At 37.0% G+C, this 11,336-nt stretch overlaps 1 protein-coding gene across 2 annotated transcripts; it reads left to right on the top strand.

Annotated features, from left to right (window-relative positions):
* LOC124406802 (protein I'm not dead yet-like) lies at nt 1-10,769 on the top strand. 2 transcript variants are annotated; one of them, XM_046882409.1, is made up of 10 exons: nt 1-19; nt 4,844-4,940; nt 5,029-5,146; nt 5,397-5,662; nt 5,902-6,016; nt 6,104-6,168; nt 6,371-6,496; nt 6,642-6,971; nt 7,119-7,497; nt 9,158-10,769. In XM_046882409.1, the coding sequence occupies exons 2-10, from the start codon at nt 4,861-4,863 to the stop codon at nt 9,428-9,430; spliced, it is 1,752 nt and encodes a 583-aa protein (XP_046738365.1). In that variant the 5' UTR covers nt 1-19; nt 4,844-4,860; the 3' UTR covers nt 9,431-10,769. The 2 variants fall into 2 exon arrangements, with proteins under 2 accessions (XP_046738365.1, XP_046738364.1); XM_046882408.1 differs by lacking the exon at nt 1-19 and adding an exon at nt 659-897.
* Nucleotides 10,770-11,336: the final 567 nt, after the last annotated feature.

The raw sequence follows: 11,336 nt of genomic DNA, 5'->3' as shown, positions 1-11,336 counted from the left end.
CTGGTGGATAAAAATGTCGGTAAGTTACATCGTTTGGTTACTCAGACATCAGTCTTCAAAATTCAAGGAACCCTGCTCGTTGATGACCGCGAGATTGAGAAAATCTCAAGGTTGGCCCGATAACTTTGGTCAAGATTGCACGTTTAATATTCTGATACGTATACTGCATGTCGAATGGAATACAGAACTGCACGATGAATGCGAGTGTGACTTCATCCCATCTTTCTCCACTTGACCGTTCGGTCTGTGCACGTTCAATTGACGAATTAGTCTACAAGGCGAGTCTGCATCCCGGCTAGTCTATTTCTATGACTACAGGAACTCAATGCGGAAATGTGAAACCCCATTAGCATGTGGTCGAGGATCGAGGAATAACGACAATCCAGTCTATCCTTCAAGTTCATCAGACTCTGTCATGTATCGTACCATTTTCAGATTATTCTCAGATTATTATTATTTAGAGGGACTTGAGCGTCAATCTTATGTCACACGAGAATATCCGCCGGACTATGTTATACGTGTGTATAATTATGTATAGCGAATGGAGACAGCTTGTGAGTGGATTTTCCGCTCGTTTTGTACGGTGTAAACGATGGGTGTGGGAGGGGCAATTAGGCATAAGCAAAAGTACGATGCAACGTTAAACGGAGGTGGTTGGACTTCCAAGTCACCGCGAGGACTGTCCGAACAGTTGCTGTTCGCTGCTCTCTAGAGCAGCAACACGTCCTTCACCGCTCTCTTTTGTATATAATACAGCACTACGGTTTTATAGTTCCACTTAGTTTTCGGATTGTTAATAAGTACAATAAAATAAAATTACTGTGATCTTGTGAAAACCAAAAAAACTCGTTGGTGTATGGTCAAGCGTCTGGAGACTTTTTTTTACTCGTGATCAAGGTAAGCTGTCGCTTCTCATAACGGGTTTCAAACGGCACACGGATGCATCTTCGAATAGCGACGCACATTATTGTGGCGCTGTAGAACTTTACTGCTTTAAACGATGCACTCGTGGATTCCGACGCTGACTTATACCAAATAGCAAAATTCACGTATCTACACCGTGACTTTGGGATTAACAGTCCCATTCTATTCGCAATTCTGAACAAAAGCACTGCAATGCATTGTCATTTGAGGCAGAAATGTATTGGAGTGTTTTTTTTGTTTTTGAATTGTTCATAGAACGGGGCTGTTGGGATCTTCTTAGCGTTTGAGACACGTGGACTTCGATATTTTGAGATATATAAGTCAACATCGACATCGACCAGAGCACCCACTTAGCTTGAAATTTTTCTCCCACGGGACTGTCACGTATAGCTGAGATCATCGTATTCATTGTCTATCACTAATGGTTATTGTTTTGTATTATTGCGGGCAAAACGAACCATTGTGTTACGTTGACAATAGACCAATGCATACTGGTTGCAACGGAATAATGCTGACACTGCTCTTTTATTCCATTGAATATATTGACTCCGACTCAATGATCCTCAGTGCATTATTTATCAACCGGTTGAATTTTTTTTTAGAAGGAAGTCAACCAATTACCATATCTCGATAAGATAAAACTATAACCGCTGTATTGGGTAGTATATGTACTTAGACTATATTACAGTGTTTTCTTCCTCCCAAAGTGATCTTCCGCTGATGAACTCTTGCAGCTTTATAGTCTGCTGATTAGATGATTAAAATCGCTCTTCCCCGGGATATCGCGTTATGTTGGGGTTTTTATTTTCATTTCGATTCAAGGTCTTCAATGCATTGTGGATCCAAACCAATTATTTAAAACTTTGTAGTCGTTAAATAACGTGAGACGTGTCGGGAATTTTAAGTACTTCGTGCTGCTGCGGTATAATGTAATATCGTAATTTGAGTGAATGCGTTTAAAATGTCAAGCGATAGTATAATGAGCAATAAACGATTTACCAGGAAATAAATTTGACGTATTCCCAACTTTAGTGGATTTTTTTTTACATTCTTGCCCTTGAACCGAACGATATCAGAATTGCGCATATTTTTAATTCGCAAAATGTTTCGTAATTGAACCTCGTATAATTTTTCACAACCGCCCAAAATCCTTCTGTTTTTTTAAATCTTCCTATGAAAATGGCACGGTTTGACCATTAGGAGGCAGCTTGTATTCGGTGTCGTTTAGAAACTTCATTCACACGTGACAATTTACACTTCCGGAACTCTACAGTTGAGTTTGGACAGCCTGAAGGCTCCGATTAACCGTAACACTAACAAGGCTACAACCTTAGGCCCTCGAAATATTCGCCTCTTTAATTTTCAAAAATCAATTTTTCAAAATGTGTTTCTCTCTATAATACTATTTTATACAAACTTAATTCCAGAAGATAAATATTAGAACAACGATGTTTTTCTCAACCTTAGTCGAATAATTTCTGTCACCACTTTTCAAATTTAACCCGTTAGACCATCCAGCAAGGCCGACATTCGACTATTTTTGTTGTTTAGCCTTAGTATCGTGCCCCCTTAATCCAGGCCTGATTGTCAGCCTCATACACACTCTACACTGCTTTACCTTTCCGGTACTTCGCTTTCGTCTCGCCTGCTATGTGGTCCTGAAAAAACACGCCTCCAGGGCTCAGGCACCTGCGGAAGGTGGTGCACCCCAATTATCCAAGCGACTGCTGCGTCGAATTACTTCGGTGGTGCGCCGTTATACTGCACGTTGCATACTTTAAAATTTTTTTCTTCGGTAGTATCTCGAACGGTCTATTTTTGTACTCATAAATTGCAATCTATACATCATGTCACACGGTATCGCGTGTTTTTTTTTTTTTTTTTCTTATTCGCGAAGTGCTATTTTTATGCTGGGATGGTGTGAATAAAGATTAATTATGACCTTTGCTACTGATGTACTTGAGTTGAATCGTGTATGTAATAAGAAAGATAATTTATCTGATAATTAATCGTTAACTTCATCTTATCTATTAGTGTTATTAACCGTCATTTCGTTTCGTTTTTTGATTAATAAGAGGCGATGTTGGCTGTTAAACGCTATTGAATTAGGACGTAAATTTGTTTCAAAACGTAATTAAGGAAAGTGATCACCCTACATTGATTTGAAGTACACTGTGGATTATTGCACCGTACGATACGAGACTTACAACCTCATGGAATTCTAAAATCGTGGTAGTACGTCTTCAAGATAAATCCAAGGGTACATATTTGATTGACAACGTTTCAAACCTAAAGTATTAAAACGAAGCGTTAATTTGTAATTGATTCGTAAATATTGAGGAAACAAAATTTTATCCTGTTTTTCCACTCTCGAGAACTTGCAGGTGAAACCAGTTCATTTTTTATGAGAACCAATGAATCTCACCAATGAAATTTGATTATTGTAATATTAATCTTTGTTTACGACTAAAAGGAAATCGTTGAAAGTGGGTCTTGGCTACTCTTTGTTATTATGTCTGCACATTTGTTTACGTGGGTATTTGCAATTCAATTAAACTTGTGTGTCGGTAAATGAATATCGAATTGAACGAGCTTCAGGTAGAACAATCATCAGGAAAGGGTCTTTTTTATTTTCTATATTTTTCTTTACTTTCCTGGGTTGGTTTTCTTTGCCTTTACTTTAAAGCTTGTTACGATATTCAACATAATTTATGTACATGAAGCGGTGGTATTGATTTCAATACAGTTAAGCGCGGGTTGATAACTTATATTTAGCATTACATGTCAAAGGTGAACAATAAAACTGTTATAGCTTTATGACTAACTTCATTAGATGGACATTTACATTCGCGAAATAATGCACTATATATTACATTGCGCAAGCACGTAGAATTATACCTACCTATCATCGGTTTGAAGTATAAGCATTTAATTCGGAAGTTCGCGCTGAAAATTACCAGGTGGCATTCCTCACGTGACTGACTCATTCGTCACAGCCGTAAAACCCGGTACTGCGGTCTGAGATATATGAAATCAACGATTTCCGTCTTATGTGTTCCTTGGCTCTCTTAACTTGGCCTACATGACATTCGTTCAAGAGCAATTCTTGATCTTGTGAATACGTGTTTCCGATCTTACATACTTTTATACGAACCGCAAATTTCCAACCTTTTATCCTTCTACCAATCAACGTCAAATATTTCTGCACATTCCATCCGCTGTCCATCATTTTCCAAGATAGCACTTCTTAAATTTAAACTGAAAGGGTAGTCGTCGTTGAACCTCATCACTCTATATAGACGAGTTCTTTAGCTCGTAACACATTGTTAAATATTTCTCTTATCGTTATGTATCTATAATCCAGATTTTAGCCCACACATCGTTTTTATCAGACAAAGGAATATTCATTTCTGGCATCACCATGTAATTACTTTGGTTGACCAAAATTCGAGGAAACGATGGTCGTCACATTTGCAATGCGCGCGGCGGTGTAAACAAGATGTATTTAATTATTTATGCATATCCGTTCCACCGACGCATTCGCAAGTGAAAGAAAAAAGAAAACGCATAGACGCGGAAAAAATGTTTGTTTGTATTTTCCGTCGTGATTTTCAAGAAACTTCAATTCTCATTTGACATTCAAGTGGTTTCGTTCAAGTTTCAAGTGGTCAAGATTTACCTTGAAATAATGATATTTCAAGGTGAATCATGACGACTTGAATGTCAAATGAGGATTGAAGTTTCTTCAAAATATGGTTATTTCAAGGTAAATCTTAACCTCTTGAATGTCAAATGAGGATTGAAGTTTCTTCAAAATCACGAATGAAAATACGAAGAAACATTTTTTTTAAACAATTAAGCTGTGAAAATATTCATTTGTTGTTGGTTTCTGCTTATTCCTTATCATTCTTGTTACCAGGCTAAATAATATCCAAGATGAGCAGTCCAAAGCAGGATATCGTCGCAGTTGAAGCTGCCGCGGAGAAAGAGCCATGCCTGGAGACGTCGGTTCCAAGGTTCCGTTTTAGACAATGAATTGTGATTATTTTTATCTCTAATTCAAGCTCATATCTCAACAAGTGATTTTGTCTATTTATCCTTTAGGAAAACTGCGAGTTTCCGACAACTTCTACTTCGATTCATTGGGATATACTGGCGATCAATTGTTGTGATAACATGGCCGATAATCCTGTCCCCCCTACTAATTTACAACAATGAACCGGTGAGCGACAGTTAAAATATTTCCAATATTAGCGTCACTGGATATATATATATATATATAACTTGTTAATGTATTACACGATTTTGTTATTTACACACTCAGGAATCGTAACACGTGATGTTATTATCGAAATCAATGCTACAACAGTTTCTTAGTATTCTCTGCCGGTTCTTCATTGCGGTTAATTTATAATTATGAAATCAGGAATATCACAAGATTACCGCAATAAAATTCATTTCTCTTTATACAGAAGTACAGATGTTTGTACGTCGTTGCTATGATGGCGGTCTACTGGGTGACGGAAGCTCTGCCCCTTCCCATCACATCCCTCATGCCTATTTTTCTTTATCCGATAATGGGGATAATGAACACAACCGATACAACGACGTGTTATTTAAACGATACCACAATGATGTTCCTCGCAAGTCTTATCATTGCCGTTGCAATTGAACATTCCGGATTGCACATGCGAGTTGCTTTCCTGATCATTAAGGTAGTTGGATGCAGTCACAGGAGGTAATTACATAACACTCTAGGCCTCACCGGCAATCACTTACGATAATGAAAATGTGTTATAATTTTAACGAAGGTAACAGAAACCGGTTTTATATGCTTGAATTGCTTACGTATCACCTGTTGATACTTGTAATATTTGAAAACGAGATTAGATCCCGCATTTGCAATCAATATGTGAGTGCTTAACTGTTTCTCTGCAATTATAAAAAACGATTATTTTTTTTTTGTTCTTTTCCAAGGTTATCCTTTGGTATTTTCTTGGTTACCATGTTCATTTCTATGTGGATTTCGAATACCGCCGCTACGGCCATGATGATTCCAATAATTAATACTGTGCTCATGGAAATGGAAAATGTATGTGGGTTTATGCTCAGTTTATAGAATTTTATATAAAAATTTCAGATTTTTAAAAATAATCTTGCCTTACTGTTTTCATCACAGCAAGGACTTGGCGCTATGTTTATCGAAGACAAAGACGACCTTGAAAACGACGAAAGTGGTGAGCCGTAAGTAATTTCCAGTTATTGCTTCCAACGAATCATGAATTATAAAAGTATAAGATTATAATAAAAGTCGTCAGCAGCGGTTCACAGTATCGTTTCAATGGCTGAATGAATCAATTATGGAGATTAATATAAAAACCGGTAAGAAGCTAATGGGTATTGGAAGTCTTTGTATTTCAAATCGGTATTGCATCTCTTTTTTCAGTGCCAAAAAACCGACCCATGCCACGATGACTTACTATATGATCGCATCGTACGCCTCTAGTATAGGTGGTACAGGTACAGTAGTGGGAAGCGGAACTAATTTAACTTTTAAAGGACTTTACGAAACGTAAGTGTGTTCGTACCACTAACGCGTGCCGTTGATTTAATTTTTTTAAATTTTTTGTTTCTAAGCTGTACGGAAAATATCTCAAACCATGTTACGTATAATTCGATGGAAATATTTCGCTGATAAAGAATCTTTCAACTTTCAGACGGTTTCCGAAAAGTCCAGGTGTCAATTTTTCCGAATGGATGTGTTACGCTGTTCCACCAATGCTCATTTGTGGTTTTTTGATATGGGTATGGCTACAAATTATGTACATGGGGATGTTCAGGCCAAACAGCAAGGATGCTCAGGACATAAATATTGGCAGGGAGGGTGAAAAAATTGCCGAAAACGTTATCCAGCAAAAATACAAGGACTTAGGGCCAATCACGTGGCATGAATCTTGCGTTGCGACTCTATTCGTTTTAGTCATTTTTATGTGGTTCTTCAGAAAACCTGGATTTATTGCCGGATGGCCCACATACATTACTTCTATGTGAGTATAAAATTTCATCTCAAGAACATGAACACTTTCTCTACTTCCTCTACCCCGCCGGTCTCGTCTGTATCCACCTCGTGTTACGTATAAAAATATTCGAAGTTGTTTAACATACTTTCACATACTTTTGTTCTGTATTTCCAGGCCTTTCAAAGACTCCAGTTCAGCAATTTTCATCACACTTTTAATGTTCATAATCCCGGCAAATCTAGACTTTCTCAAGTCGTTCAGTAAGGACCCCAGTAAACGTCCAACGAAACCAACGCCAGGATTGATAAACTGGAAATTAATTCAGACAAGAATGCACTGGGGTCTCATGTTTGTTCTTGGCGGTGGTTTCGCTTTATCTGCTGGCAGTACTTCTTCGGGACTCTCGACACTACTGGGAGAAGGGTTATCTGGCCTCCAGTATTTGCATCCAGTAGCTATTTTATTCATCGTTTGTTTCATGGCTGAGATGATTACAGAATTGACCTCGAATGTTGCCATTGCCAACATTATATTACCGGTACTTGCTGAATTGGTAAGTGAACAGTTATATCGTACATGATTACTAAACTACAAATACGCAGGCTGAGAATAGTACTGAACATTCATTATATCTATGGTGTTGGAAACACCACGCGCTACATGCGATATTACTTCACCGGTACAACAGTACTGACTTCAGTGGACGATTACAGGACTCAGCCTAGTTAAAAAAAAAAAAAACTATTTTGTCCGTTCGAGAAATCATAGCAGGAAAATAGAGCTGACTAAAGATAATATGACCTTCAAGATTTTTGCATCTGCGAAAATGAACTTTGGTACGCTGTATCTTCGAAACCATCATTGCAAGAGCAAAGTCGTGCGGGACTTTTTTCTTCCTCATCAAATTATCTAGCACTGTATATTAAAAAAATTTTTTTTTTTTTAATTCCATGCAAAGTGTATCGTTTGATAAATTAATACTTTGGCACGCTGAATACGGAAGGAAAGAATTATTTGAGTCAAGTGATATTCCTTCGATTCAACTAAATGCGACTAAAATAATTCTTTCCCTCCGAGTACCTTTCATATAATCATTCCGAACACAAAGTCGTACTTGACTTTTTAATTCCTCGTCCGATTATCTTAGTGGCGGCTATATATAGATATTTTGAATTTTGCACACACAGTCTGTGATCGAGTAGCATGAAGTAGTACACAGTACTAGTTTGTTATAAAGCATACTCTGGATCGGTTTTAGAAATAATGTAAAAACAGACGCCAATAAATACACTGATACGCCAAAGTTATGCCATGGGTCGTTCCGGCATTTACGGCGTGAGTCGACAAGAACGTAAGTCAGGGTGCGCGTTTTATTCAACTGCATAATGTACATATGTACTAAATACTCACCGGATATAATCATATACCTCATAGAAAACTTCTAAAGCAGAAGCTATAATAAATACTGTTTAATTTTGTAATATAAAATATTTAAATAATATGTAAATTATGGACACAGGGGTAGTGGGGGGTGGGGAAGGGGGTGGGTGACCGATGGCGTAACTGCGAATTGGCGTTAGTCGGGGTATTACTGTAACCGAATAAGGAATAAAAAACTCCAGCATGACTTTACTCTCGGTAAGTTCGTACCAAAAATACAGCGTGCCTAAGTATTAATTCACCGCAAAACGTACTTTGCATTGGATTTAAAAGAAATGTAAAAATAGCCTCCATTAGGTAATTGAACGAGGAAGAAAAAAGTCCCGCATAACTTTCCACTTACAATGATGATTTCGGAATTACAGCGTACCAAAGTTCATTTTGCAGATGCAGAAATCTCGAAGGTCATAAGCAATATACATTCTTACAAGGATTACGAATGAGTAGTTGAGAACTGTCGGTCTCCTCCGTGGTAGCCACTAGAATTATGTTTGCATTTTAATGAACGAGGTATTATGGTCTCCTGGCATGATAAACTCCGCTGTATCTATTGAGTGGAGAGGTTCACTAAATGCATTCTTGGCTCAATCTAAAATTATAGTAAATTTTTAATTTCGTAAATTTTGTAAACGCATATCTACTATCAAAGATGTACTCCTTGTCCACAAGTATACCAAGAACGTCGTTATGAAATAGGAGGTGAAATTATCCAAGTTTTCAACGTTATAATGGGACTAACTAACCGAATAATGTTATGGTTCGATTGTTTTTAGTGCGTGTCGATCAAGTTGCATCCGCTGTATTTGATGTTACCAGCTTCCTTGTGTTGCTCATTTTCGTTTCACCTGCCAGTCGGGACACCGCCAAATGCCATCGCAACTGCAGCCGGACACATTAGAACTAAGGATTTGATGATAGCTGGTATAGGGCCAAGTGTAATCACGTTGGTAGTACTGACTATCGGATTTCCGACTTGGGGAAGTGTTATATACGATCTCCACGATTTTCCTGCTTGGGCCAACGTAACAACGAGTGCTAAGAGTTAATGTATTTCGAAAATTTGAGGCGCATATAATCGATATATGCCGATAGGAGACTATACATACGTTTGAGAATTTCATGAAGTCATCTCGTTATTTAAGTTTCCAAAAAAGTTTGGTAAATCAAGTTCCTCATCCCAATTCAACAAGCTCATTTGATTGAAGTCTGTACTATTACTTCGGAACGATTGAAACAAAATTTAATTACTCTTTTTTTGAATTCAAAACTGTTATCCGAGCCTTCTGTACAAACACAGGTCAGTGCGACCTAAATGTCCGTCTGATTACCGTTTCCGATGTCATAAAAAGAAACAAAGTTAAACGTTTGAACGCATGACATTTGTGGGGTCAATTACTCGTTTCCAGAATTCATCACATGATTCCACTTGACTCATGTCCTCAATTAGAATATACTAAAGAAAATAAGCAGATTGAATGAATGCGGTAAATGTCAATTACCATATATTACTTTGAGCTTGTCTCATTGTTTTCTAAGTGTGAATGCAATTAATTATTTTTTATTCAACGAAGCAGAACAAATTTTTCGGGTTAGATAATATTATGTGGAACTTTGGTACGTACCGTTCGTAAGTTCATGTAAGGTTGTAACCGTGCAATGTAATTTAATTGGGGACCTTGAGTTGAGCTATCTTTATAGGTGTAATACACATGTTCTATGTGGCACTTTGAGCTTTTATAGCTTGTGAAAATTGCAAAAGTAGCTTTCTCTACTATTATAGTAGCTGATTCACAAAAGATTCATGATCATAATGTATAAATATTACATATAGTATCTTCCAAATATTTCAAGAATTTAAGAGTGTTGTGGTAGTTAATTTTTATGTACTGCAGTAAATACGATTTATTTTGCGAGCTGTGAGATTCATTAACGAGAACTACGCCATTATAAGATTATTAATAACACCATGAACAGAAAAAAACAAATATCACGATTACAATCAGATCGAGTAACTATTTATCGTATAGGAATGAAAATCTTACCTAACTACATTTTTGGTTCGTTAAATTAATCATAATAATTATCACCTATCCAGATCATTGATCATTTTCGGATTAGTGTATAAGAATAAGATTTCATTGAAGAATTGTTTATTTCATTAAGCCACGAGTTTAGAAGTCAATTGCATTAGTCGGCGATAGAGCTTCAATATTGTTATAGAACGTTAAGAGTACAAATGACACTTGCAATCATATTATGTGAAATAAGAACTCACATCAACATGTTAAACGGTTTTTATTTTTGTAACAAACCATGTTTACAGCTCTTACTGATTTGGCTCGGCCTAGTAGATTAAGCACTGGGAAATAAAGAAGGTGACTCGAGGATAGAAATAAGAAGTGCAAATATTGTACCGTGTCGGGAATCTGTCTTGTCCTCGGCCAATAATGTTGTTGGGATAAATCCAAATAAACTTCGACGTGAAATCAATTTACAACTTCATTCTAGAATCACCGTAACAAACAATAAAAGTAGGCGAGAATATGAAAAATGTTTGCTTTGTTGATTTTGTGACCTCGTTGTTCGGCAATTCTTGGGGTAAAAATAAAACTTTGAGATTAAAACAATATACTGAGGGCCAAAACCCTTCGCATATATACGAAAGATTTGGGTTACCCGAAAAAAATTCTATTGCTTCAGATCCTGGTTATGTGTTTTTCAATTCTCGTGCATCGATCCTTGAAATACCACAAGTAAATGACCGTGGCTTTTGAACGGCTAAATCTGTGATTAAATCTACGATACACTTAATTATTGGTCCTAAAAAACAGCCAAGTTCTTTGTAGGGGAACACGTCGTAATGAGCCATGAGTATCCTTTAACGACACTTTCAAAATCTCTAATAAAATTCCAATATTGAGATCAGGGTTATTTACTTTCAGATACTTCGTC

The sequence above is a fragment of the Diprion similis genome, chromosome 6 (genome assembly GCF_021155765.1).
Source record: "Diprion similis isolate iyDipSimi1 chromosome 6, iyDipSimi1.1, whole genome shotgun sequence".
Classification (NCBI taxonomy): Eukaryota; Metazoa; Arthropoda; class Insecta; order Hymenoptera; family Diprionidae; genus Diprion; species Diprion similis.
This window is presented reverse-complemented; position numbering and strand designations above follow the sequence as displayed.

Bases quoted from the DNA above. Each gene is read 5' to 3' on its own strand.
- LOC124406802 (XM_046882409.1), top strand. From the start codon at position 4,861: ATGAGCAGTCCAAAGCAGGATATCGTCGCAGTTGAAGCTGCCGCGGAG. The intron at 4,941-5,028 runs GTTCCGTTTTAG...TTTATCCTTTAG, and splicing joins CTGGAGACGTCGGTTCCAAG to GAAAACTGCGAGTTTCCGAC. The intron at 5,147-5,396 runs GTGAGCGACAGT...CTCTTTATACAG, and splicing joins TAATTTACAACAATGAACCG to AAGTACAGATGTTTGTACGT.